The following is a 23,602-nucleotide window of genomic DNA, read 5'->3' as shown; positions in this document are numbered from 1 at the left end:
CAGGAAACAAGCTAACGGGACTGCAGGGACGAATGTTCAGAGGCCTCACTGGCCTGAAAACTCTGTAAGTTGTTTACAGTTGTGTGTGATACTGTACAACAGTTTATTTATTTATTAATGTTATAATTTTTTGGGGGGGCTAGTGGTGTGCATGACCAGAAAAGTAATGCTCTTACGTAGGCTACATGTAAGTTACTCCACAAGTTCTTCCCATCATGCTACAGAATGCTAACGAGTGCTATAAGGGACTGAAAATATTTAAAAGCTTTTTTTTTTCCTTCAACAAAAAAGCAAGTACTCCTGATGCACAAGTGTAAACATAAATGTCAAAAACAGTACCCAAGTAAACACCTGAAACCTAAAACCTTTATTCACACGGTTGCATGACTGAAAACAAGACCACCATGTAGTGACTATACACCAGTCTTTTACAAGGTCAGTCAATATGTCAATCTTGCATCATCTCACGTTGTCTTGTACACAAAGACTTTTCAAGTTATTTGAACAACAAAAGGTTGTTCACTGTGTACTATTTTTCCTGCAACATGTCCACCTTGTATAGCTGTGAACGCCTTACAACGTGCAGACTATGACTTGTGTTAGCATCTGATTTATGGTGGACTTTGTTAACTTTTTCTTCCCCAGACTGAAAACAGAGGATTTGTTTACTCCCTCACCCAGAAATCAAGGCTAATGACAGCATATTGTCGTTCCTCTAATTTGGACACCCACCATAAATAGGCTAGCGTCCAATTAGGGGTTACAGGATAGTGTATAAAATCATGAGCTAATGTTGTCTGCGTTTGCTCAGTAATGACTAGCTAATGCTATCGTGTATATATATATATGCCAGCTAATGACTCTCTAATGGTATCATGGCTGTCTCTGTATTATGTTAAGAGGCTCCCTGCTCCAGTAATAGCCTTGCTAACTAGGTTAGCCCATCCCAGAGATTGCTAATGCTAACTAACTCAGTTAGCCTGGTCCCACATGACTGAATGTCAAAAGCTAATGTCATATTACAGAGTCTGTCACGGTTGTCTTGTGGGGACTGGTTTGAATTTAGCCCTGCTTTCTGTTTTATCTTTTGTCCGTGTCATTATAGGATATGTTCTTTTATCCTCTTTGTCTGTCTCTTTTTATCCACTCAAATTATGTAAATTTTGTAGTTTTTATTCAGCTGTTTTATACACTAAGAGTGCCTGTCAAAAAACATCCCTCAAGGAAGAGGGATAAAAAAATATATTATAGGGTATAATCAGTTCTAAGTTCATCTGTAAAGTCCAGAGTCTGTGCTTTAAAGGCTATATTTTATTATAATCTCTCGCTGTCAAGGTAAAATAAAATGTACAAACAATTACTTTTTAGCTTTCATTCACTAAATATTTAATATTTGTGTTTCCAGAATGCTGCGGAGCAACCAGATAAGCTGCATTGACAACACCACGTTTACGGGTCTCAGCTCTGTGCGTCTGCTGTCACTGTACGACAACAGGATCTCCAGCATCGCCCCAGGAGCTTTCTCCACCCTGCACTCCCTGTCCACCATGTGAGTCATACCCGGCGGCCTTTCCTGCACTTTATATCGGATATTTTCCTGCTTTGTTTTCTTTGTTTCTATCCCATTATTCCTGCTATCTCTCGATGTGTGTCACAATCTCTTCAATCTATTTTTGTCCATTTTCAGATCTAGCCACATCTCCCCCCTCCTCTGTCTCTGCTTCTTTCTTTATCTCTCTCCAGTGGCTGTGTGTTCGGAGGACACACTTTAATTTGTGTGATGATGTTGACTGGTGTTCAGTCTGTGCAGAGACGTACAGAACAAGTGGCAATGAAGAAAAGTTATGACAGCCCTTAACATGCCACATAACATTACTGTTAGGAAGGAGAGAGTGGAAGGCAAGGTGGTGCGAGACATGTGGTTACTTGAATACGTGCTTTCTGACCACATAGATGTGAAGGCTGTAAATAATAGATTTTACCAAGTCAATAAAACATTACAGGTTGATTTTTATATATTTTTGTCTTACTGTGAACAGAGACCTGCCAAGCCACAAAGGTCTCTTCACATCCTCTCTGCTCACTCTTTCTTTCCTTCCCTTGTTCTGCCTTTTGTTCTTGCTCTCTGTCCTGCTATGTACCTGTCATATTTGATTTAAGTTTCTTCTTGAGTCTTTTGGGAGAAAAGGTGGACGACAAGAGAGAGAAAATCGGGGCAGTAGAGGTGGAGGATGGATGGTTGCACTGTTGCATAAACTCAGGATTGTTCAGTGGGGTTATTGGTGATTATCACTACACAAATGGAAAGATATTATATTTCCCTCATTTCTGTCATTTGTCACCATTCATTTTTTTCAGCATTGGTTTCTTTTTTTTTTGGTATTTTTTTATGCGAAACCTGCCTGCTGTTTTGCATGAAAGAAAGATGCATAGTTTTTATTTCTAGTCCTTCTGTTTTTAACACTTCCTCTATTCATTTCCTTATCTTTTCTCTGTTTTCCCTACAATTTCTAATATCTGTCTCCATTTTTAGTTCATTGTTTCCCAATAGAGTTTGTCCATTTAATTAAAAGATTAACACACTGAAAAGGAAGGAAGGGATTTAGCTTAGGTCTGGTAGCCACGCAGTGAGGTCAATTCATTACAAGGAAATGAGGAAATAACTCGTCCCTATCTGTAACTGCACACCATTAATATTGTAGCACAAACAGCAACATTCAGTTTTGTGAGTTCAGCAGTAGATGTGGTGTAAGGCAGTGTGCCTCTTGCACATCTCTAGACGCAATTAGGAGGCATCCCGTCATCATTAAAGATATATTTAATTCCCAAGAAAAGTTTTCAACTTATATTTTCTTGTTATACAACCTGACAGCACATCCAAATCTCAATTTCTTTTCACTCACTGTTGATGCTTTTTAGGTTGTATTACCTTTGTAATTAAAAAAAAAAAAAAAAAAAATTGGACTGCAACAGAAAAAAGTTGCACTCCACGTTTTCCTAGTATGTGCTGCTAATGCTACCTACTATCTCACCGCCTTCAGTTTAAATGTGGTTCAGCATAAATATTACATGAGCAGTCTTATAAAAGCAACAAAATGCAACGAGAGGTGATCAAAAATGAATAAAATGGACAGATAACCTTTTCTCTTTTTCTTTCTCTTTCACAATTTCTCTCACTCGCCACCTTTTCATTTTCATTCTCCATCTCTCATTCTTTACAAAGTGAATAAAAATAACTGATAACCTTTTCTCTTCGCCTTTCTTTTGTTCCCTTTCTCTCTCTTCTTCTTGCCTCTTTGTCTTCCATCTAAATTTGTTATATTTATGACTGACCAAAAAAACAGTTTTCCTCATCGTTTGCAGCAGACACTATACCAAATATACCATATAATAATACTTTTAATATTCAAACATACATTTTCAAAATTTGGAGTGGCTCTTGTCCTGAAGAGCTAATAATGTCTCTCTTTTCTCTTTGTGTTTTTTTTTTTTTTTTTTTGTTCTTGTCAGTTTTTGTGCACTGCTTTGTAAGCCACAGTCTTATTATGGGTCCTGCCTATAATCTGTAGTGAGTGCAGATTGTCTTGGATGGTATCTGCTCACTCAGAATTTATGCATCAATATTTTGTTTGTGAAGGCAAATTTCGGGGAAAACATTAGCAAATGTGAATTCATTATAATGCGGAGAAAAGAAAGGATGCACTGTAGCTACAACTGTGCAGCAACATTTTTAAGAAGCTGCCTGTACTGGTCTCCATTTCTTTCACTGTGACCATATGCTGTATAAAGGTATTGACCCTGTTTCAATCATCTCCCTCTCTTACTTTTTCTGTTGCTGTTTATTTCCATAGTAACCTCCTGTCCAACCCGTATGTGTGTGATTGTCATTTGGCCTGGCTGGGTCAGTGGCTAAAGAAGACCAGGGTGGTCAGTGGAAACCCTCGCTGTCAGAAGCCAGCCTTTCTGAAGGAGATCCCCATCCAGGACGTGGCTACCCCTGACTTTACATGTGACGGTGAGCCTTTCTTTCTGTCTCCCCTCACAGTAGGTTAATTGGGTTTTTTTTGTTTTTTCTTTACTTCCATAAAAGCAATTTGGACATAAATCAGGACCTGAACAATACTTGAAATTGTACAGGATTATTCTACCAAGTTACACAGGATTGTGGCTGCTTATCCCATATCTATTTGAAATTACACTGGTGTGTCAGAAAAACAAAAAGGTCACAGCCTGAAACCTGAAACAAATGATGTGTCAGTCAGCGGCCATGTGTCCTGTACTGATAAGAGCATGAGTGAAGCTACTGAAAGGTGAATTAAATGTGTACTTTGCATCATGTTTACTCATCCCAATTACTGAATGCATTCTCCATTTTTCAAGGAAGACCCTTTAGAGGAAATTTCATCAGCAAAAGTTCTTTTATGTTTGGTGATCATGCCCAATATGCCAATATACAGTAACACAAAGTTTTTTTTTAAGTCCTCTGAGAGACACAAAGCTCGGTTATTTGAGGAAGGTAAATAAGACTCCACATTATTAGTGGAACTAAGAAATTCCTGCTGCAGTGCAGCATCGGTTAGTAAGCAAAAGGTCAGCAGAGAATACTTGTTAAATCTATGCTGTTAAATAATGATTTTTTTTCCCAGTATAAGTTGGATTCTTGTCTTTTGTGGAACAATCCTTCCAGATACTCAGGGCAGAAACTTCCATTGTCCTATGTGTTAAGCCAGGAGATACACATATACACATGCTCAGCTGGGTATTGTGAGGACAGAATGATCGGTAGGCTAACCACTGGCAAACAGCAGCCTTAGATGACATCAGCTTGTGGTTTCTACAGTGACGTTGCTGTTACCACGACGATGCCTGCCTATAGCAACTTAGGCCATCAGCTTGGCCGCCAAAGTTTGACGCCATAGGCAAAGTGTGGTCTGGCTCTCCTGTCTATTACATCTTTCTTTCTTTTTCCCCTTTTTTCTTTCTTTGTAGCCTCACACTTTAAACTCTTTTCGATCCTCCTCTCTCTCTCTCCATCTCATTCTGCTTCTGTCTCCTGCCTGAGTTTCTTTGAATTCATTACACTTTTCTAATTTCCTGTAGCTGTGCTGCAACCATTTACTGAAAATGAGTTTGGAAAGTAGTTAGCTGGGTTGGCTCAAGTAAGGAAACTCTAAGATGGTATCAGGTCTTAATATTTATTCTTGAATCTAGCACACACGCATACACAAATCTACCTTCAAACTCACTCAGCTGCACAAACATAAATTCAAATGGTTAATACCACACTCAAGCCCTGGTATTTCTGTCCTTACAAGGGCCTTACAGTGGTTACATGGAATGTCTCATTTTAACTTGAACTAATACAGAGAGTCATAAATGCAAATTCATTTCTGGGAGACTTGAGGAGCTGTCATACAGACCTAAGTTCCAGTTTTTGACCTTGAAATCCTAATATGATACTAATGGTTTGATGGTGAAAATCAAAGATCTAGCTTATCACCAACATGAAATCAGTTGATTTTTGGCCGACGGCCCATCAACTTGCAAAGGTTTGAAGATACCCTGCTGACAGGCACACTAGCTAACTATCAAACTGGGCAACTTAACCTCTTGGCAACTTCTCTCAAGGTGTACATCTCAAACTGGTTCTCAAAAGAATAGAAGCACACAATCACACACATATATACAACCAAGGTCCCCATGTCCGGTCTATTTATAGCTGAGTAAAATGGCTGTTAAGTTGTCCAGAGGCAGCCAGGGGAAAGGTAAAGTTAATTGAATTTGTGAGAAGATATTTAGCGCACATTTAGATGTTAGTTCAATTAGCCAACTGTAGAGTGAGTCAGCCCACGGCTACACATCCCTGTGGACTCGCTAGCTACACACATCAGATAAGAAACACACATACACATTTGCACACACTGCTCTACAGACGGGCACGTAAGCGCCCATTTAGTCGACATTTAGACATTAGCACAATTAGAAAACTACAAAGTGACTGAGAAAATGACCATAGGACAGGGGGAGATAGCTATTTAACAAACTAAATGTACACCAAACACAGCATGTGCATGGATATACACTTATACTCACACACATCCAGGTAAATCACTGTAGCACATGGTGGCATATTGGCACAAAGGCAAAAATAGCAAAGTATTAACATACATGAGTATGAACTTGGCCTTCCCCTTTCCTAATCTTCTTTGTTTCTCCACATACACACACACACACACACACCAACACAGATTGCAGTTGTGTTATTATTGGCTTTGTGTCCACTCTTCATTATCCCTCATTATGGTTTTAACTCAACGTGTTTTACATTTGGGACCACAGTTCAACATTTACATACTGTAGCGCTAGATTAAAGCTGTGTGTGTGAGTTTGTCTGTCAGCTAAGGAAATGGAAGCAGTTCCAAGCCAAGAACAACACTCTAGTCTCTGATCCTTCTTATCTCTGAGTGTTAGGATGATTACAATCACTCAGATGTTTTTTTGTCCCTACCATGTGTTTGTGTGTATGTGTTTTTTTTTTTTTTCACAGCAAAACTAAAAGTGTCAGTTTAAAGATGAAAGGAAACAGGGTGACCATGTACAAGTTGCAGGTTCCTCAATCTTTCATAAAGAATTTTGTCATAAAAAGGGTTAAATGCAGTGTTTAAAAAAAAAGAGAGAACAACAAATAATCACTGTTTTTTTTTAACTGAAGGATATTCATATCTTGGTATGACAAAACAATGCAGGAAGTATACCAACACACCACTGCAGGAGGCTGCAACTTTGCTGCTATATTTACATGAGTTTTCTAAGTTGTTACAGGCCATCTTATCAACATCTGTTCAATATGTCTTCAAAATCATCTAAGGGGTTTTAATATGACTGTGACCGGCCTGCAGGTCCTGCAGCCAGATGTTGAAACACAAGTGCAGCTGATTTTATCAGCCTCTGGTCATTTGAGATGGATTATATATTACTCGTAAAAAGTGCTGAGTCCAGAGTTGAGTGGAACTGACCGAGTGCCACACTTACAGTTTAGTCTTTATGTCTATCCCTTTATCTCTCTCTTTGCCTTCTCCTTTCTCTTCCTCTGTCTCTTTTTGCCTTGCCTCTCTTAACCTGTATCTTTCTGTCTACTCCTTCTCCCTTTCTCTTCTATCTGTTGCCTTTCTTTCTCTCTCATCTCTGTCCATTTTTTAATTTCTGTCATTGTTTTTATCCCTCTCTTCCTTCTCCCTCTCCTTCTTGTCTCTCTCTGCTCTCTCTTTCCTCTCTCTCTCTCCAGGTGCTGAGGATAATGGCTGTCTTCCTGCGTCTGGTTGTCCTGACGTTTGCACGTGCTCAGACGGCGTGGTGCGATGCAGCAACAGAGGGCTGCACTCTCTGCCCAAGGGCATTCCCAAGGACACCACAGAGCTGTGAGTTCCGCGTGCATGGACACAAACACACAAAGGCAAAACTCAACTGCAAGGATGTACTTGCTCAGATATACAGACACTCAGAAAACAACAACATATTAGCCGATGTGTACACGCACACCAACAGAAATGGGCAATTTTGTCAATGCTTACTCTCCAATAACATGCAAAGTCACAACCACACACACGTAAACACACACACAGTGACACATTGCTGCAGTGCAATATTGATGCAGCAGTTTGCCCTCTGCTGCTTCAGGAACTAACAAAGCATTTAGTGAACACACCCGCACTCGTACCACCTCTCTCTCTTTTTTCCTGTGTGACCTGATTGGTTTATACTCAAGTGAGTGCTGCAGATACTTGTGTTTGTTCAGATGTTGATGTCATGAATCTATGAATCGCAGATATTTATATATTTATATGTACAACACACAGTCAGATACATTCTGAAATGCTGTGTTGCCAAACAGAGAGAGACGGAAAGATTGCCAGAACAGTTACCGACATCTAAGAGGAGATACCAGAAAATGTCCTTGGGTTACATTCCTTATATTATATTATATTATATATATATATTTTTTTAATTGCTTTTAATAAAAAAAAAAAATTCCAGTGTTGTAATGCCAAAGATAACTCTAAAGAAGTAAAGGTCCACTGTTTATCTTTTGCCTGAATAGTGAAGATTTTACGGACTTTTGCCTAGAGAGACATAAGACAGACACTCACAAGACAGAAACACAACATGCTTATTTATCTAATTATCTAAGACAGTTGTGCAATATTTAATTTCAAGCTTGTAGAATGAGGTGAAAAAAGAGGGCAATAAAGCAAATGTCTATAATGATGGTAATTGTTTCAATTGATGTAGCATAAAACAAGGGTAAAACAGTGTAAATCGGGAATTTAGAAAAAAGCAGGAACAAAATCTCTCAACGGAAAGGTGAGTTATTACTCACACACACACAGAAACCCCTCTAGCTGTAAAATAGGCCTGCTCTGCGGGGTCAATAGCAGTGATTAGGTATTGATCAGGCTGAAGAAGACACTACATCATGCTGTCCACATGACCTACTTATGACCTGAGAGACAGAGGAACAGAGACCAACGGATCATAAAATGTGTGTGTGTGTGTGCTTGAGTGGATATACGTGTGTTAACTTGTTTCCCACATACTAAAAAAATAGAGAAGGACAAGAAGGTGAATTCTGTATATTTTCAGTCGGTGAAATATGTGTTTAAGGCTACATGATAACACTGTTACGTTAATGCCACACTCCCTTACATGAGATGAGTTCTTCACTTTTTTTTGCCACCCAGGGATAGATGAGAAGAGACCCACACCCTCCTCCTGTCATCTGCCTTTACATGTCTTACATGTTCTGCAGTCTTTAGTGTGACAGCGGTTACAAAAACAAAACTTTTATGAGCCATATTCACCCCATATAGGCGTATGTTTGTGTGTCAGTTCTGTGTGTGTAATACATAATACATTAACGATGCAACTTTCTTTGCAGTTACCTGGAGGGTAATATGCTTACATCTGTGCCCAAGGAGCTGGCATCCCTGAAGCAGCTGTCACTGGTGTATGTACTACTCACATAAACTTGAATAGAGTACACATGCCAAATCCTTGTGCAGACAGTTTAACACCTAATTACATATGTATACAGGGTGCCCTTTATGCACGTGTTCATCTGTGTGCATTTACTGTGTGTTTGTATCTACACAGGGACCTGAGCAACAACAGCATCAGTACACTGGCCCCGTACACCTTCAGCAACATGACTCAACTAGCCACTCTGTAAGTTACTATGGTAACGCACACACCTGGTCATGCAAAAAACACACTTATGTCTCGATATTTGAGTTGTGTGTGCGTGTATCAGGTTATAAGCCTCTAGACAAAACAGTGTTCTTATTAATCTGCTCTCTTATACCTCTTTCTCTGATGTTTCTCTTTTCCAGTTCTGTCCTCCTTTCACCCCAAATATCTCTTCCCTCATCTCCCTCTTCGTCTCTCTCCTCACCTTCTCCTGTGTCTCATTTCAGGCTTTTCATGCATCATCTCTTCATCTCTTTCCCAATATACATGGAGTATATTGTTTTTCATAGTCCTTTCTGAAAGTCCTCAAAATTATCTTTTCACTTCTTCACCCCACACAGTGAACAGTGAACATGTTGAAATATAATCTGCTTCAGCTCATCTTACATTTCCCTCTCCTCAGCTTCGTCTGTCTTTACTTCCAGTCTATTTTACATACAGATTCATTCTTTCTTAAGTTAGTTTTTCTTTTTGCTTTTAGCTTATCAAGTATATTACATGGATTTTACACCAACTTATTGGATTTTGTGTGTCCAGGGAAAGTTGACTGTTGAGCATATTTGCTCTTTTCCAGCAACTCCTTGTTTCATATTTCATACAGTTGCACTGATTCACGCCTGGGAGCTGCCCAGTGCGACCACAGACTTCTACTGTTAGCCCCCAGATAGCATCACTGGAACACTCTCTGTGTTAAATCCTTGCCAAGAGTTGACAAGGTAGAGATGGAGGGTGTTTCACCTTTTGCTTTCCACGGATTTTCCAGTCTTTCAGTTAATCTGTTGATTTATTGGCTGTAAGGCATCCTTCTACAGCGTTTATGCCAGTTGTTAACCACCTGAAGTTGGAGGTCTGAAAGGTTTGGGTGTTTTTTTTCCCCTCTTTCCTCTGAGACACCTTTAGGCCTCTTGATAAGTTCAGTAGTTCAGTAATTCTGATTATGTATGTGTCATAAGACAAAACCTGCTGAGAACCAATGTTGTAGGCTGGGTTATCTTAAAAATACACATCAGACAACAACAGTTGGCTTTTACACAAGGACAGTTATTGGGCTCCTTGCCAAATTATGTTAAAAGAATGAAAGCATCCTGAAACGACCAACTTCATCTCATTTGAACCAGAATTCTGTCCATAAAATTGTGTCTCTTTCTTTTTCCTCCATCACTAAACTTCACTTTTGGTTTATTAGCAGTTTTAAAAGAGAAATAAAATGAACTGTGGTGTGGGAGCTTGACATTCCAAACATACCAGATTAGTCTCTGGCAGTTTTCACCTCTATCTAATTTTTCTACTTTATTAAATACGTGCCCCCTTCTTGTTAATTTCCCCTTGTTTAACCTACAGTGGCTACAGGTTCTGTGCTGAGTTTTGTAAAATGAAATCTGCTGTGTCACCTCTCATGTCTACCCTCTTCTTTTTCTCTTTATCCTCTCAGTCCCTCTACATTAATTTTTATGTATTCAGGGATGTAGTCTTCAAGATAAGAGAAAAGAATTTGAAATGAAAATGTAAAAGAGAAATAATATTGTGAACAAGAACACCCTGAGTCAGAAAGTCAGTCTCGTGACCTTGTGAATGTCCTCTGTCTTCCAGCATCCTGAGTTATAACCAGATTCGCTGTATCCCAGTCCATGCCTTCGACGGGCTCAAGTCACTTCGCCTGCTGTGAGTAGCAAGCTTCATCTTCAAGTGCCGCAGTGGATTCAATATTCAGCACTCCCCTTTGCTAGTTATAGTACTGAGTTAAATCAAAGTTTAATCATTCCCCTGGTGTCAGGCCAAGTGCCATGTTAAGACCCAGTCTCAAAATGAGCCACAGCCACCCAATCATTTGTTGTTTCAGGGCACTAAAAGAGATAAAAGTAACAATCTCTCATGTGCTCTTTAATACTCCATCTCTATCTGCATGCTCTGGCCCCTCTCTCCCCTTGTGTCCCCTCACTCTGTCTCTCCCTCTCTCTCCTCGATCCATCCTCTCCTCCTTTTCTCTCTCTCTCTCCGCCCAATGTTGTGTTTGATGAATCGACCTTCAGCCTCTGTTTCTCTCAGTCATCCATCTGGCTGTCCACCCTCTGTCTCACACACCCACACACACGCACGCGCAAAATGCACGTGAATATTGCTGTCTGACCATCCTCTCACACACATACAAACTGCTAAACACACACATACTGTCTATATGCGATTTACATACACAACATTGACGGGATTTACTTTTGTCTATAATACATGCACCATGTAGCATTTTAAATGATACTTTATCACTGTGAATTAGCGCCATATTAGAAGAGTCTATGGGTCACTTAAAGGGTTGGTTCACCCAAACTGCTGCTCTGGATAATCCACAAACCTTAAAGTAGTTAAAAAAAAAAAAGAAGCCTGTAGATGTAAATGAAAAACATTTTTTTCTTAATTTCATTGACATCGCCCTTCTATCGTTTTGTTAAACTTAGCTAGCTTGCAAACATAATTCTTCATTGCCCACAATCCCCAGTGTTTCCTTTTTCAAAGAAAATTCTGCTCCATCTCATCCTTTCTTTGAATCATAGAGAGTATATTTTCTCATTTGCATATTAAAGAGGATAAATAAGTTGAAGGTGATGTTTATATCAGCAGAATATCTCATGGTTTCACATGCAGACCTGAGGCTGATTGTCTTGTAAATGATGCTAATATCTCAAAATGCATTACGGTAAGATATACTGATAAATGTCTGTAAAAGTTCTGTGAAAGTAACCTTCAACCAAAAACTCTACCAACATGAGGTAATGATTAGAGATCTGATTCCTGTACCTTGTATTAATCTCTGTAGACATTTCTTCCGGAACTTTGACCACCTCGGTTTGTTTAGAAAGAAAAAGTCAGTGTTTCACCCTCAGAGAAGTCGGCTTTGTTTCTGGCCTTTTCTCTATGTATTGACTGTATCTCTTACAAGATTTTCACCTTGCAGAAGTTTACTGATCGCTTTTTTTTTATCCTTCCCTCCTTTCTTCCCTTCATTTTAGTTGATGTTGCCGTGGGGACTGCTCCCTCTCTGCCCCCGCATAGCAACTGGTTGCCAGGCAGCCATCACTGTCACTTCCTCATTACCCACAACCCCCTCTGGGCCAGCATTGCGCGGGGGCTGTTAGACCACCATACATAGACGCACAAACACACACGGAGATGCACACAAACACGTAAAGACATTAAGCACACACTCAAGCACAAATTTGTGAAAAGAGGTGACAGACACACACACACATACACAAATATGTGTGCAGGTACACAGCTATGCTCACTGGTACACATTGACCTGAACATGCACACACTGAATTATGTACACACACACGCACAGAAACACACACACACACTTTTCCAATAGTAGTGGTTTGATAGCTGTCCCCTGCTACAGCCCTGCACTCTAATGGAATGTGAACTTATATCCAGCAGGCAACAGACTCAAATTGCGAGACACAAAGGACACACACACTCTGCAGTCCCTGAGCCCTTGGAGACAAAAGTTTTAGACACAAAAATACACACATCCAGCACATACATGAAAACCCAAAGGCACAAAACAAAAATGCACATCCTCACACGGATACACATCACAGGCTACAGTTTGTCCCTGTGACACAAAGGGGTTTTTTTTTGGTTTGTTGTTTTTTTCACACACAGACACACATGCATATACACCCCACAGCCTGCCGCAGGACCATATGAGACTGTTTATATTCCATTCAGAGACCAGGACAAGCTTTATTGCCCAACAATGAAAATAAGCTTTCTGTTTATTTTGTGTTATTCTTTCATAAATAATTTATTTATTTTCCATTATAAAAGGGGATGATGGTGTGTCTGCAGCTGAAGAACCACAAATGATTTAAATAATTTAGCGTGCAGCAAGTCAGAGTCAGAGTATTAGGCAGCTGGGCCGTCAGTTTCATTTAACTCTAATATGATGGATATGATGCAGTAGGTTTGTTAAGAAATTCATTGTTTAATTAGTAAGCAGTGCACTGTCATCTATGGACAGGCCTTGAATGCAGCTTCAGAGTTTTAATCTAAATATAGACCAGTCAGTTAATGCTACCAGCTGTGTCAATAGCTGCTAGTAGCAGAAGCAGAATAGTGGCAGTATTATCTGTAGTTTGAGTGTAAGTAGTTTGTTTAAACAAAACAATTAATTACATATTAAAATTAACTACGGGTCACAAAACAACCTCTTGGATTTTTAACAAGGTCACTATTGAGTTCAATATTCATGTGAAGTCTTGTTTTGCTCTCTTTCTCTCCCTCCTCCAGGACTCTCCATGGTAATGACCTTTCAACTATCCCAGAAGGAGCTTTCAACCACCTCACCTCTCTGTCCCACCTGTAAGTACAGCCCCATAAATCTGTCCGTGTCTTGTTGTGGATTGTACTTTTAACCGTGTGTCTGTGTGTGTCTAGGGCTCTTGGTGCCAATCCCTTGTACTGTAACTGTGACCTGCGCTGGCTCTCTCAGTGGGTCAAGGCTGGCTTTAAAGAGCCTGGTAAGAAGAAAAACCACAATCAACATGTCCTTAATGCCCATAGCCCATGTCGCATTTCTTGTTATTTAGATCTCATTTAGTGAAGAATCAGAGAAGTTGCAAAGTATGCTGTTACTCTATGTCATGATGTGTTTTTTAACAGGCATTGCTCGTTGTACTGGACCTCCTGACATGGCTGATAGGCTACTGCTCACCACACCTCTCAACAGATTTCAGTGTAAAGGTAAACAGTCTTTCACTGCTCTACTTTTGATTCCTTTCTACCACCAAGTGTTTGTCTCTCTGTGTGTGTCAGCTGTGTGGTTGACTGGTGACCTATCCGGGGTCTTCCCTGCCTCTCACCCAGTGTATGCTGGGATTTGGACCAGCTCGATCAGTAACACGTCACGCTGTTTCTCAAAAGAGGATTGCCTGTGTTCATAGATGTGGAATGAGTGACAAAGCCTTTTCATCCCCTCAGTTGTGTTTCATTCATACGGTTCAGGAGCAGTCAGCCTCTTAACAACACCTGCCCTGGGGCTCCCCTGCTATCAGACCACAGGGGAAAATACACAAGGAAGAGATACATGTACAATAAAACTGCAACACACAGACAAAGGCGAATTCTTAAGAATAGGTTTTACAGATGGAAAGTTGGAGTTTAAAGTAGAATGTGACTCAGGTGCTGACATCATGCTTTTATCAAGGTACCTTATATCATTACTTCTTCTTCTTGCTTCTACATACCCTGGCGTCTGAAAGAAATCACATTTATTGCTAAGCTCTTACTTTTCTTATCCTGTAAGGTCTTTTCTCAGCACCCCATCCATTAAATGAAGTCTGAGGGAGTGCCTTTTAGCACTAAAATGAGTAAATATGTATGTCTTTTCCGCTGACACTGCTTTGGTCTTTTTCTATCTTCTTATCTTTATCTCTCCATTTTCCCCCTTTCTCTTCCTTCTCTCATCTGCTTCTGTTTCTCTTTCTCAGGTCCTGTAGATATCAGCCTGATGTCAAAGTGCGCCCCCTGCCTGGCAGCGCCATGCCAAAACAACGGTACCTGTGTCTCTGAAATCACTGGATCCTACCACTGCACCTGTCCATATGGATTCAAGGTGAGACGCTAGATAGCAACATAGGGAGATGCTTTTAAGTGTCAGGGGGAAACCTGAGATAGCGTACTGGGCTTAGCAAACATTTCGCTCTTAGTCTGCAGTAGAAGCCAGTTTTACTTCTCAATTTCAAAAGCACTGTAGTTCACTAAATAATAAACGTATGGCTTTAAATTTGTGAAAAAAAAAAATACTTGACCTCTTGTTAGTCTGTTTGATTTAGCTATACATGTGTTCTCTGTTGTGGTCCCATGGACATGTGTATTAGCTTTTTTACTCCTCTGTTGCTGTGGTAAATCTTAGTTGTTGTGTGAATCTCTTCTTCCATCCTCTTGGCTGTTTATTGGAAGCATTTTCAAAGTGGCTTCTTAAGAGGGAAAATACATTTTAGCCTTGAACCCTGACAATGTTCCTGACTCCTGTTCCCCAGTACCAGCTACCTACACTGTCAGCTAAACAACCATTATTCAGTGGTTCATCAGTATTTCAAAGCTTCTGAATTATGGAATATAACAGGCATGGTGGCAGAATAAATGTAACTTTCTCTAGAATTGGCTGCGTGTGTGAAAGGTATCCTAGATGGATAGCCATGCTGCATAAGCCTGTGGCATTAGCAGTATTATCAGGCTTAGCCTCAGCCTTGCATGCATAATGTAACTATCTGTTCATCAATAGAGAAATGATGACTACAGCTGGCTGCAATGGAGGTATTGACTGATCAAAAGACAAAGGGTGTAATAATTGTCAAGACCCCTGCATTAAGAAAGACACACAAATCTACTACTGAGAAGGCAATTTGCATTGGAGGAGTGTGCGTGATACATATGTGCGTGTGTACATATGTGTGTGTGTGTGTGGGGGGGGCGGTCGTGTATGTATTTGTACACTTCGGATTACCCACCATTTGTTTGCACATGTGTAGAGAAATCAGTGGGTTCATGTCTCTGTGGGAGTTTTTGTGTGCGTGCGTGTGCATGTGTTTGTGTACGTGTGTGTGTACAAGCATTTTAAAGATACACCTATGATCTCATGTTCACACACAGCTCGTAACCTTTGGGCTTTTACAGGAGGACAAAGCCTTAGTGTAGATTTTAATTAAAACATCACTTGCCAAGGTCGCAGACTGGGAAACAGGGACTGTTGGAGTGTGTGTGCCTGCATGTGCTTGCGCCTGTGTATGTGCATATCTGTGTGTATGTTTTTCTTTCTGTATCGGCATCCACTGGGGACAACATTAATTAAAATGTGTTAGAGAAATCAAAGAAAGAGCAACAGAGGACAAAGGATGGAGAGAGAGAAGGAGAAAAAGAGAATGAAGACAGAAAAGATTGAGGGAAACTTAAGCTACAGGAGACAAAGTGAGGTGGTTGTATAAGAAAGAGAAAGAAATGTAATAGGAAAAGTGTGAGAGAAAAAAACATCTAAAAGAAAGGAATAGTGAGAAAGAGGGAGAGGTTGAATGAAAGAGAGAGTGGACAAAACATAAACAAAGAGCTACAATGAAAAAGAAAAAGAGAGAGGGAAATAATGAAGATGGATGGAGAAGGAAAACAAGAATAAACGTCGTCTCGGCTTTGATCAGAGGAAGTGGGTGTGTTGGTGGCCAAAGGTTTGGTGGTTTGAAATTAAAACTACAGCCGCGGGGTCCGATGTGGAGAGGGAGTGTATGTGTAGGACTCCGACACATGATACGGTTCCAAGTGAAAGCTGTTTATTCAGAAAACAGGTGTGTGGTTAGAAGAGCAGTGAATCAAAGGAGTAGGTTGTGGCATGAATTCATGTGTGTTTGTAAACTGTGTGTACATTTCTGCATATGTACGCATGTGACTGTTGGTAATAGTGTGTGTATTTGTGGAAGAGAAAGAAAGAAAAAAAAAAATTTCTAGACGAACCAACCAGAATAGATTTTCTCAACCCTCTATCTACAGGCTATTTTCTGTCACTGCATATAAAATATTTGAAAATCTGGGTTCCTAAAACTGAAAACTCGTAGCTAATTACAAAAAGTTAACCCTGTGAGCCCGTACGTATCATATATGATACCCACATTTCTGGGACTCATTGCATCACCATCAAGCATAAACTTTGCATTTAACCCTTTTAGATGAACTCTTATGCTCGTATACTGACTCCTGGTGGACCCCCCTCACTTTTCCAAATGTTTTGACATGTGTGATACAAACAAAAAATATAATTAGAATTTATTTTTTTAATTATTTTTTTTTTACATTTTGTCAAAGGGACAAATAAAGAGTTCATATTTGAAAAATTAGAATTTTCTGACCATTCTTTCATAGTTCAGGTCTCACAGGGTTAAGTGCAAAAAGTAACTGATAACTGTCTTAAGTGTCCTTACTTTAAGCAGTGGAGAAAAGGCCTACTTTGTTTTACTTTTAGGTCAGCTTTTGTGATACAAAATACTGTATGCTTTTCATAACAACTGTGATCAGAGTGAAAGGTCTGATTGCTTAAGTGATTTAATATTGTACAATAAAACACAAATCCAAGGGGTTGCAATATTTGTTTTAATATATACACATATACACAGAGGTTCATAAGATCCCTCAACATCTTCCCACCCCAAATAACTCTGCCAGCTGTACTCAGTTAGGATCAGGCTGAGAATCAAACCTGTGTCTCTGTGATGGTGGGCTAGTGCTTTTACTCCTGCAGCACCTGGACACCCATTAGTAAGGGTTTTTCTTTTCCATTAACAAGTAGCTTATTACTTCCACTGCTTGTTGTAGGGCAGTGTAAAAGACGATGAACACCACTAAGGGAGAGGAAAATTTAATGGTGAGCCAGAGGGAGGAATCATCTCACTCATCCATAGCTGTTGAGTCCGAGAGACTGTGTAAAAAGGTGTTAGTAGTGAAGTGGTAACACATCCTTGTACCATAACTGTCTCTATTTGAGTAGTGAAATTATCTCTAGAAGAAAAATATCCTGTATTCAGTCATTAACTGCTTTGCCCTGCTTTGTCCTCTCCTCTCCTCCAGGGTCAGAACTGTGAAATACCCATCAATGCCTGTATTAGTTTCCCCTGCTCTAATGGAGGAACCTGCCACATTCAGCCTGGCCAGGAAGACCACTTCAGGTACAACAATATCTGTTAATAACTAAGAGGTCATATGAAATGGTGCAATTCTGAGTTTTTGCTAAACCATATTGCAGTTTCCCTCACTGAGAAAGAATTGGATTTGCATGTGTGCATGTGTACTTATGCTCACAACTATGTGCCAGCTTCCTTTTCAATCTGAAACCAGGAATACAATCATTATTTAGTCTATATATATTGCATGTAGCCGACTGAGAAGAACAAAATCAGAAAGAGTCATTTCAAAGAAGTGCTTTGGGAATCCTTTTAGGCTGTGGGTCAAATCTCATTGGCCTTTCAACCCTACCACCCCTTTCTATTGGTGAAACATTTTAAAAACTTTACCCTGTGTTCTCATCTAAAGGAAAAATTAACTTTACTCGAGCCCCAGAAATATAGACAGTGTGATTAGAGTGGACAGTCTTGCTTCACTGGACAACGCATTACCCGAGATAACAACTTACTTTGACCTTATGATGCGTTTTCCTTCTTGTGTGTGTTGTTGGGTGGGGAGGGGGGGTTAGACAGGAAAAGAACGGAGGAAACCCCATTCGGGTTGCTCATTAAATACTTGTGCCCTCTCTGACCTCCTCAACTGCTCAAAGAGATGTTTTAAACTTCTGTCCTTATTCACAGCAGTGAACGCTGCTGGTTTTTGCATAAAACTGTCAACACGCTGTTTTCATAATGTACATGTGTTTTTATTTTTAGTCATGATGTAAAATTATCCAGAGCATCCTTACAAGTTTTACCTGCATTTGACTGTGATTTTATTATTTGATCCATAGTTGATTTGATCTTTAAGTGAGCATTGAAACACCTATGAAAACAAGGTAAACTCAGCTCAATTCTTCAACTGTACTGAAGAATATTATGTGATATGATCAAAAGCTCCATAACAGATACTAAATGGACCTTGAGATTACATTGTTTTATCAACTGCAGTTTCTAGGGTCAAGGATAAATTTTGACATTCAGTATTTAAAGTCAGTGATACTTTTGCTGCCAGTTAAACAGTTTTACCTTCATATGAGTTTATTATAATATTCAGTGGAAAGCTTGTGTTCAAAGTGAAAAGATGTAGTTTCTTTCAAAATACAGTGTGTATCAACAGTGGAAATGAATTCCCCTTTAAATTCCTCAATTAATAAACTCACTCCTTAAAATTCACATTTCTTTTTTAAGGATTTAGGATTCTAAGGTGATGTACAATTTAAGAAATCCATAATCCGAAATGTACATGACCTCTTAATTCATCTATATTTATCCAGGGAAAGTGTACAGAACAGGTTTGCTCCTTTCCAGGAACTCCCTGCTTCACATTCATACCGTTTCAGAAGTTCACACCTGGGAGCTGCCCAGCACAATCACAGTGTTTGACTCCTGGCTGCAGAGCAGCTTCACTGGAGACGCAGGTCAAGAGCCTCTCAGTGGCAGTTGTTGAGGGAGTGGAGAGCAGAGCATCACTCATTTGCTTTCCTACCCATCTATTCCCAGCTGATTCAGGATCTCAGAGTTGTTTCTCACACCTCTAGGCTACTGCTGCATTTTTTGCACAGCCTGACTGCTTGAAATACTCTAAATGTTTCGTAGAATTGGTAAAAAAAAAAAATATATGAAAATGTTCTTGGCCATGACCTAGAATATTAAACACTGTATTCCCCTGTTCCCTGTCATCTCATGACTAATCCCTTTTGGACCAAGAAACTAAAACAAGAGTGTCCAAGTTAATGCAGAAATATGTGCCAAGAGACAAAATATAATTCTGGTAGTAGGCCACAGACCAAAGTAATCAAAATGGTCACCAACTGTTTAGAAATGTGATAAATTAAAAACAGATTGTATGTAGTATGGCATTTTAATTTGGTGCACTTTTAACAAAACAGCCATTTTATCCATTAAGTTGAACCAAACCACATTAAATACTCGATATTTTACACCCATTAAAACTCGTTGAAGGGCCAAGGAGGCAGCCTTGAAAGTTGTATTGCATATATTTAAAAGATTATATTAAAATTCAGTCTGCACCCTTAATAACTCATGCTAGCTAGTACATATATTTGTTTGTGCGCACGCATCCTTGTGCCTGCCAGTGTCATCAGCGTCTCCCCAAAAAGTCCCCCTTTGTCCCAGACCCATGACAAACAGCCACGTTGATTGAAACAATTGTCATAAATATCTTAACCAGATTTGTCTCTTCCTCCAGCCCCTTAACAAGGCCTTTGCCCTTTGAAAGGCTTTGATATTCATCTGGCCTTTAACATCCTGTGTGGTAATGCTATTAGGGGTCTCTTTACCCTTTACAGATCTTCTCTTAATGTTAATACCAACACAGGTAGATACTTGTGTCCTCTGAGAGAGGCACAGAAAGAGAGGGAGGAAGACAGAAAGAGTGGGAGGCCAGACCCCTTTGACATTTTAACATGTTATATAATCCATTTGGGGCATTCAATAAGTCCAATTAGCCTTGGTTCTGAGCAGGGACCCATTTGTCAAACTATATAGTTTAAATGTCAAAACTGGGATTTGATTGGTGGAACAGTGCTCTCTAACCCCGTCAGTGCTGGCAGTGCTCTTCTCATTTGTATTTCTTTGTCTTTTTTCTCGTGGGAACACTTTTTCTTCTTTCTTTCTCAGTCCTGTATTTCCTTTTATTATTATTCTTTTTCCCTCTCTATTTTTTCTTCACTTCTTTCCAGTAGCAGCAGAACATTCCAGTTCTGCCATTTTTACCTGTTGTTACCCTCATTGCTGTTGGTCCTCTTATCCACTCATAGACTATGATGAGTGACTTATATTCTCATAAACCCAAGAATTCAAAGTTCTTGTAATGCAGCCTTTAGATTTAGCTGTTCTAAACTGGTAGACAAGACAGGGTGGGGTAACCAGTGTCTATCATAGGTGTCATTGGTATCATAGGCATACCATATGGTGTGGGCAGGGAGCGTGAGTGAGTGAGATAAGTGTGAGAAAGACTGTGTGGCACCAAAGTCAGATTAGAAAAGAGAGAGTGAGAGTGAAACAAAAGGAATAAAAAGAACAGGTGCAAAGGGGTGGGAAGGACCGAGTGTATTACAAATAAGTATGAGTGTGTCTGTGTATGTGTGGGTTGATAGTTAGATATTCACTTGTGCTGAAACAACTTTCTTTCACCTTGCATGTGTTGGGATGGCCTTGCTCTAAAATATTTTTCATCCACTAAAAGGGGGACTCGATAAGTGTAGGAGAGTAGCAGAAGAATAAAGAGTGGATCCTAGTGTGTGTGTGTGATCTATTATAAGGAGTTAACCGGGCTGAGATATGAAGAGTGGGATGAGAGGAGAGAGATCAAGAGAAGAGACGAGGGTGAAATGAATCTGAAGATGGGGGTGAATAAAAAGAGTGAGAGGAGGAAGGAAGATGAATGGAGGGGAGGAAGAGGAGGAGGCTTTGATAATTCCTTTAGAGTGCCCCAGGTGGGCGGTGTCCAACAGGAGTGGCATCAAACTAAGTTTATCTCTGCATTTTTTTTTTAAGATCTGGGTGGGTTGACTGTGATTTAAAGTTGTCATTCTGCCTTATTGGACAGTAGAAGCTGGAGGAACTTTGACTTCTGAAACAAGACAGATGGAGATGATGTGAATCGGAGTACTTCGTTTCAACAGCTTTTGCACTAAATTTTAGTGCAGAAAGATAAAGTCAGGCAGGGTTAGTGTGTGGCACTAATAGTTTAAATTTTGAACAACCACGTTAAAATGTTGTTTCTGTTATTAAATGAAGTATGGAATGGTGTCTCTTGTTGGACCACTAAATATATTGCTTCAGTGGTGTGTAAGAACCAGCACAGAATGGAGGAAAACCTGCCAGAGTAAAGATTAAATTGTTTTTCTTTAAAGCTCTTATAGGAGAATTTAAGGGGAAGTGAAGTTGACCAGCTGTTTGATCTGGCTGATGGATTTTATTTCAAGTTGTGCAGCAGGAGTGTGTGCTCAGATCTGGCCCAGTCACCATCTAATGATGCACATTTTCTGTATATGTGTGTGTGTGTGTGTACGTGTGTGTTTGTGAGTGTAGCTGTGTGTGTCCGCCCGGTTTCGAAGGCCAACGTTGTGAGATAAACCCAGACGACTGTGAAGACAACGACTGTGAGAACAACTCTACCTGCATCGATGGAGTCAACAACTACACCTGTGTCTGTCCACCCAACTACACAGGTACTCACACGCACCATCTATTTCTGCACTCAGATATTCCTGACACCCTCAGTCTTTGCCTCTGAGAGGCGGGGAGGGTCACCAAGTCCCTTCACTATTACACACACACATACACAGACATACAAAATCATATTTTCCACTTTACTGGATGGTAAGTTAGTAATGGACAGCCTCTCCGCAGTGACCTTAGACTGCTCCTACAGGAGGTTGAAAGAGCAATCACAAGAGAGAGAGAGAGTTGGGAAGAGAGGGGGAGAATGACAGTAAAATGGCAAAGAGAGACTGGGTACTAGAGGCAAAGGGAAAAATAAACAAAGCAAGAAAAAGGGTAGAGAAGAGGCCGATAAAGGGCAGAAGCAGTGAGAGGAGGACGGAGTGAAAGGGAATGATAGAGAGAAAGAGAGAGAGAGAGAGAGAGAGAGAGAGAGAGAGAGAGAGAGAGACCTCACTTGGTGGAGTCCAGCAAGTTGAAGCTAAACTGCTGACTGTGAAGTTAAGTTTTTCTATCTGTGACAGTGTCCTCTAAGACACACACACACACACATACACAGCTGGTCCCCTTTGACACTGCATCTCAGTCAATATACACACACGCGTGCACACGCACCATGTCATTATCGTTGTTGGCATAAAGAAGCCTCACACACTGCCAGCCACCTTACCACATACAGCTGTTGCACACACACACACACACGCGCAGCTGGTTCCTTTGGCTCTGAACCTCCACTCAGCTCAGTGAACCGCAGCGTAATCATCAGGTGTCACATTAAGAGACTGTCCTTTGCTAGTCGCTCTGCTTTCTCCAAACTCAGCAACCAGGGGAAAAAAAAAAATCAAGATTTAAGGTCACAGCTGATATAAGGTTTCTTCAACCGGAGAGTTTCGTCCCAAGAATGAGAGGTTTTAATAGAAATGGTCATGTACCTGAATGTGCCCAACAAATTAAATGTAACTCTTTTAAATTGTGAGATACAGTACATTGTGTATCTCATAATGAACATTAGGATTCATCCTCTGGAGACCATATATATGCAGAAAAATACACTGATTAGTGTTTGAAATGCATTTCTACAGAGCATTTTTGTATTTTGTATTTTTGATGGGGACATTTTGACTTGAAGATGGTGCTGCTCAAAACATCAGGGATCACTTGTAATATTTGAATACCAAGCTATGATTGTCAATTTTCTGTGTCTTTATTTATATGCTAAAACTGACATTTTGAGTTGCTCTGGCTCACACTATAACATTATATAATTAATCAAGAAGACTGCCAGGCTCTTTCGGCCTCTGAGCCACAATTGCCATTGGCAATTTTTCCTGGTAATCTCTTCTGTTGCTTTATGGTACAAGTCAGACAGAGGGCAATGAACCTTCATCACAAACTGAATTACAGTAAAACTTTCAAAGTGTCTTGCAGTGGGGACAAATTTGAAGGCCAGTGGGTAAATCAGGCCCAGAATG

The 23,602-nt window shown here is 40.0% G+C and overlaps 1 protein-coding gene across 1 annotated transcript in view; it reads left to right on the top strand.

The window, feature by feature from the left end:
- slit3 (slit homolog 3 (Drosophila)) overlaps nt 1–23,602 on the top strand; it is a 224,324-nt gene that overhangs the window by 182,053 nt on the left and 18,669 nt on the right. The window contains exons 17-29 of the mRNA XM_041047960.1: nt 1–64; nt 1,406–1,549; nt 3,852–4,015; nt 7,286–7,418; nt 8,936–9,004; nt 9,151–9,222; nt 10,834–10,905; nt 13,528–13,599; nt 13,675–13,757; nt 13,900–13,980; nt 14,727–14,851; nt 17,848–17,945; nt 21,999–22,138. The exon at nt 1–64 is cut by the window's left edge and continues 80 nt beyond it. Coding sequence (XP_040903894.1) covers nt 1–64; nt 1,406–1,549; nt 3,852–4,015; nt 7,286–7,418; nt 8,936–9,004; nt 9,151–9,222; nt 10,834–10,905; nt 13,528–13,599; nt 13,675–13,757; nt 13,900–13,980; nt 14,727–14,851; nt 17,848–17,945; nt 21,999–22,138 — 1,317 coding nt within the window. The remainder of the gene's footprint in view (nt 65–1,405; nt 1,550–3,851; nt 4,016–7,285; nt 7,419–8,935; nt 9,005–9,150; nt 9,223–10,833; nt 10,906–13,527; nt 13,600–13,674; nt 13,758–13,899; nt 13,981–14,726; nt 14,852–17,847; nt 17,946–21,998; nt 22,139–23,602) is intronic.

This window comes from Toxotes jaculatrix, chromosome 10, assembly GCF_017976425.1.
Source record: "Toxotes jaculatrix isolate fToxJac2 chromosome 10, fToxJac2.pri, whole genome shotgun sequence".
Taxonomy (NCBI): domain Eukaryota; kingdom Metazoa; phylum Chordata; class Actinopteri; family Toxotidae; genus Toxotes; species Toxotes jaculatrix.
This window is presented reverse-complemented; position numbering and strand designations above follow the sequence as displayed.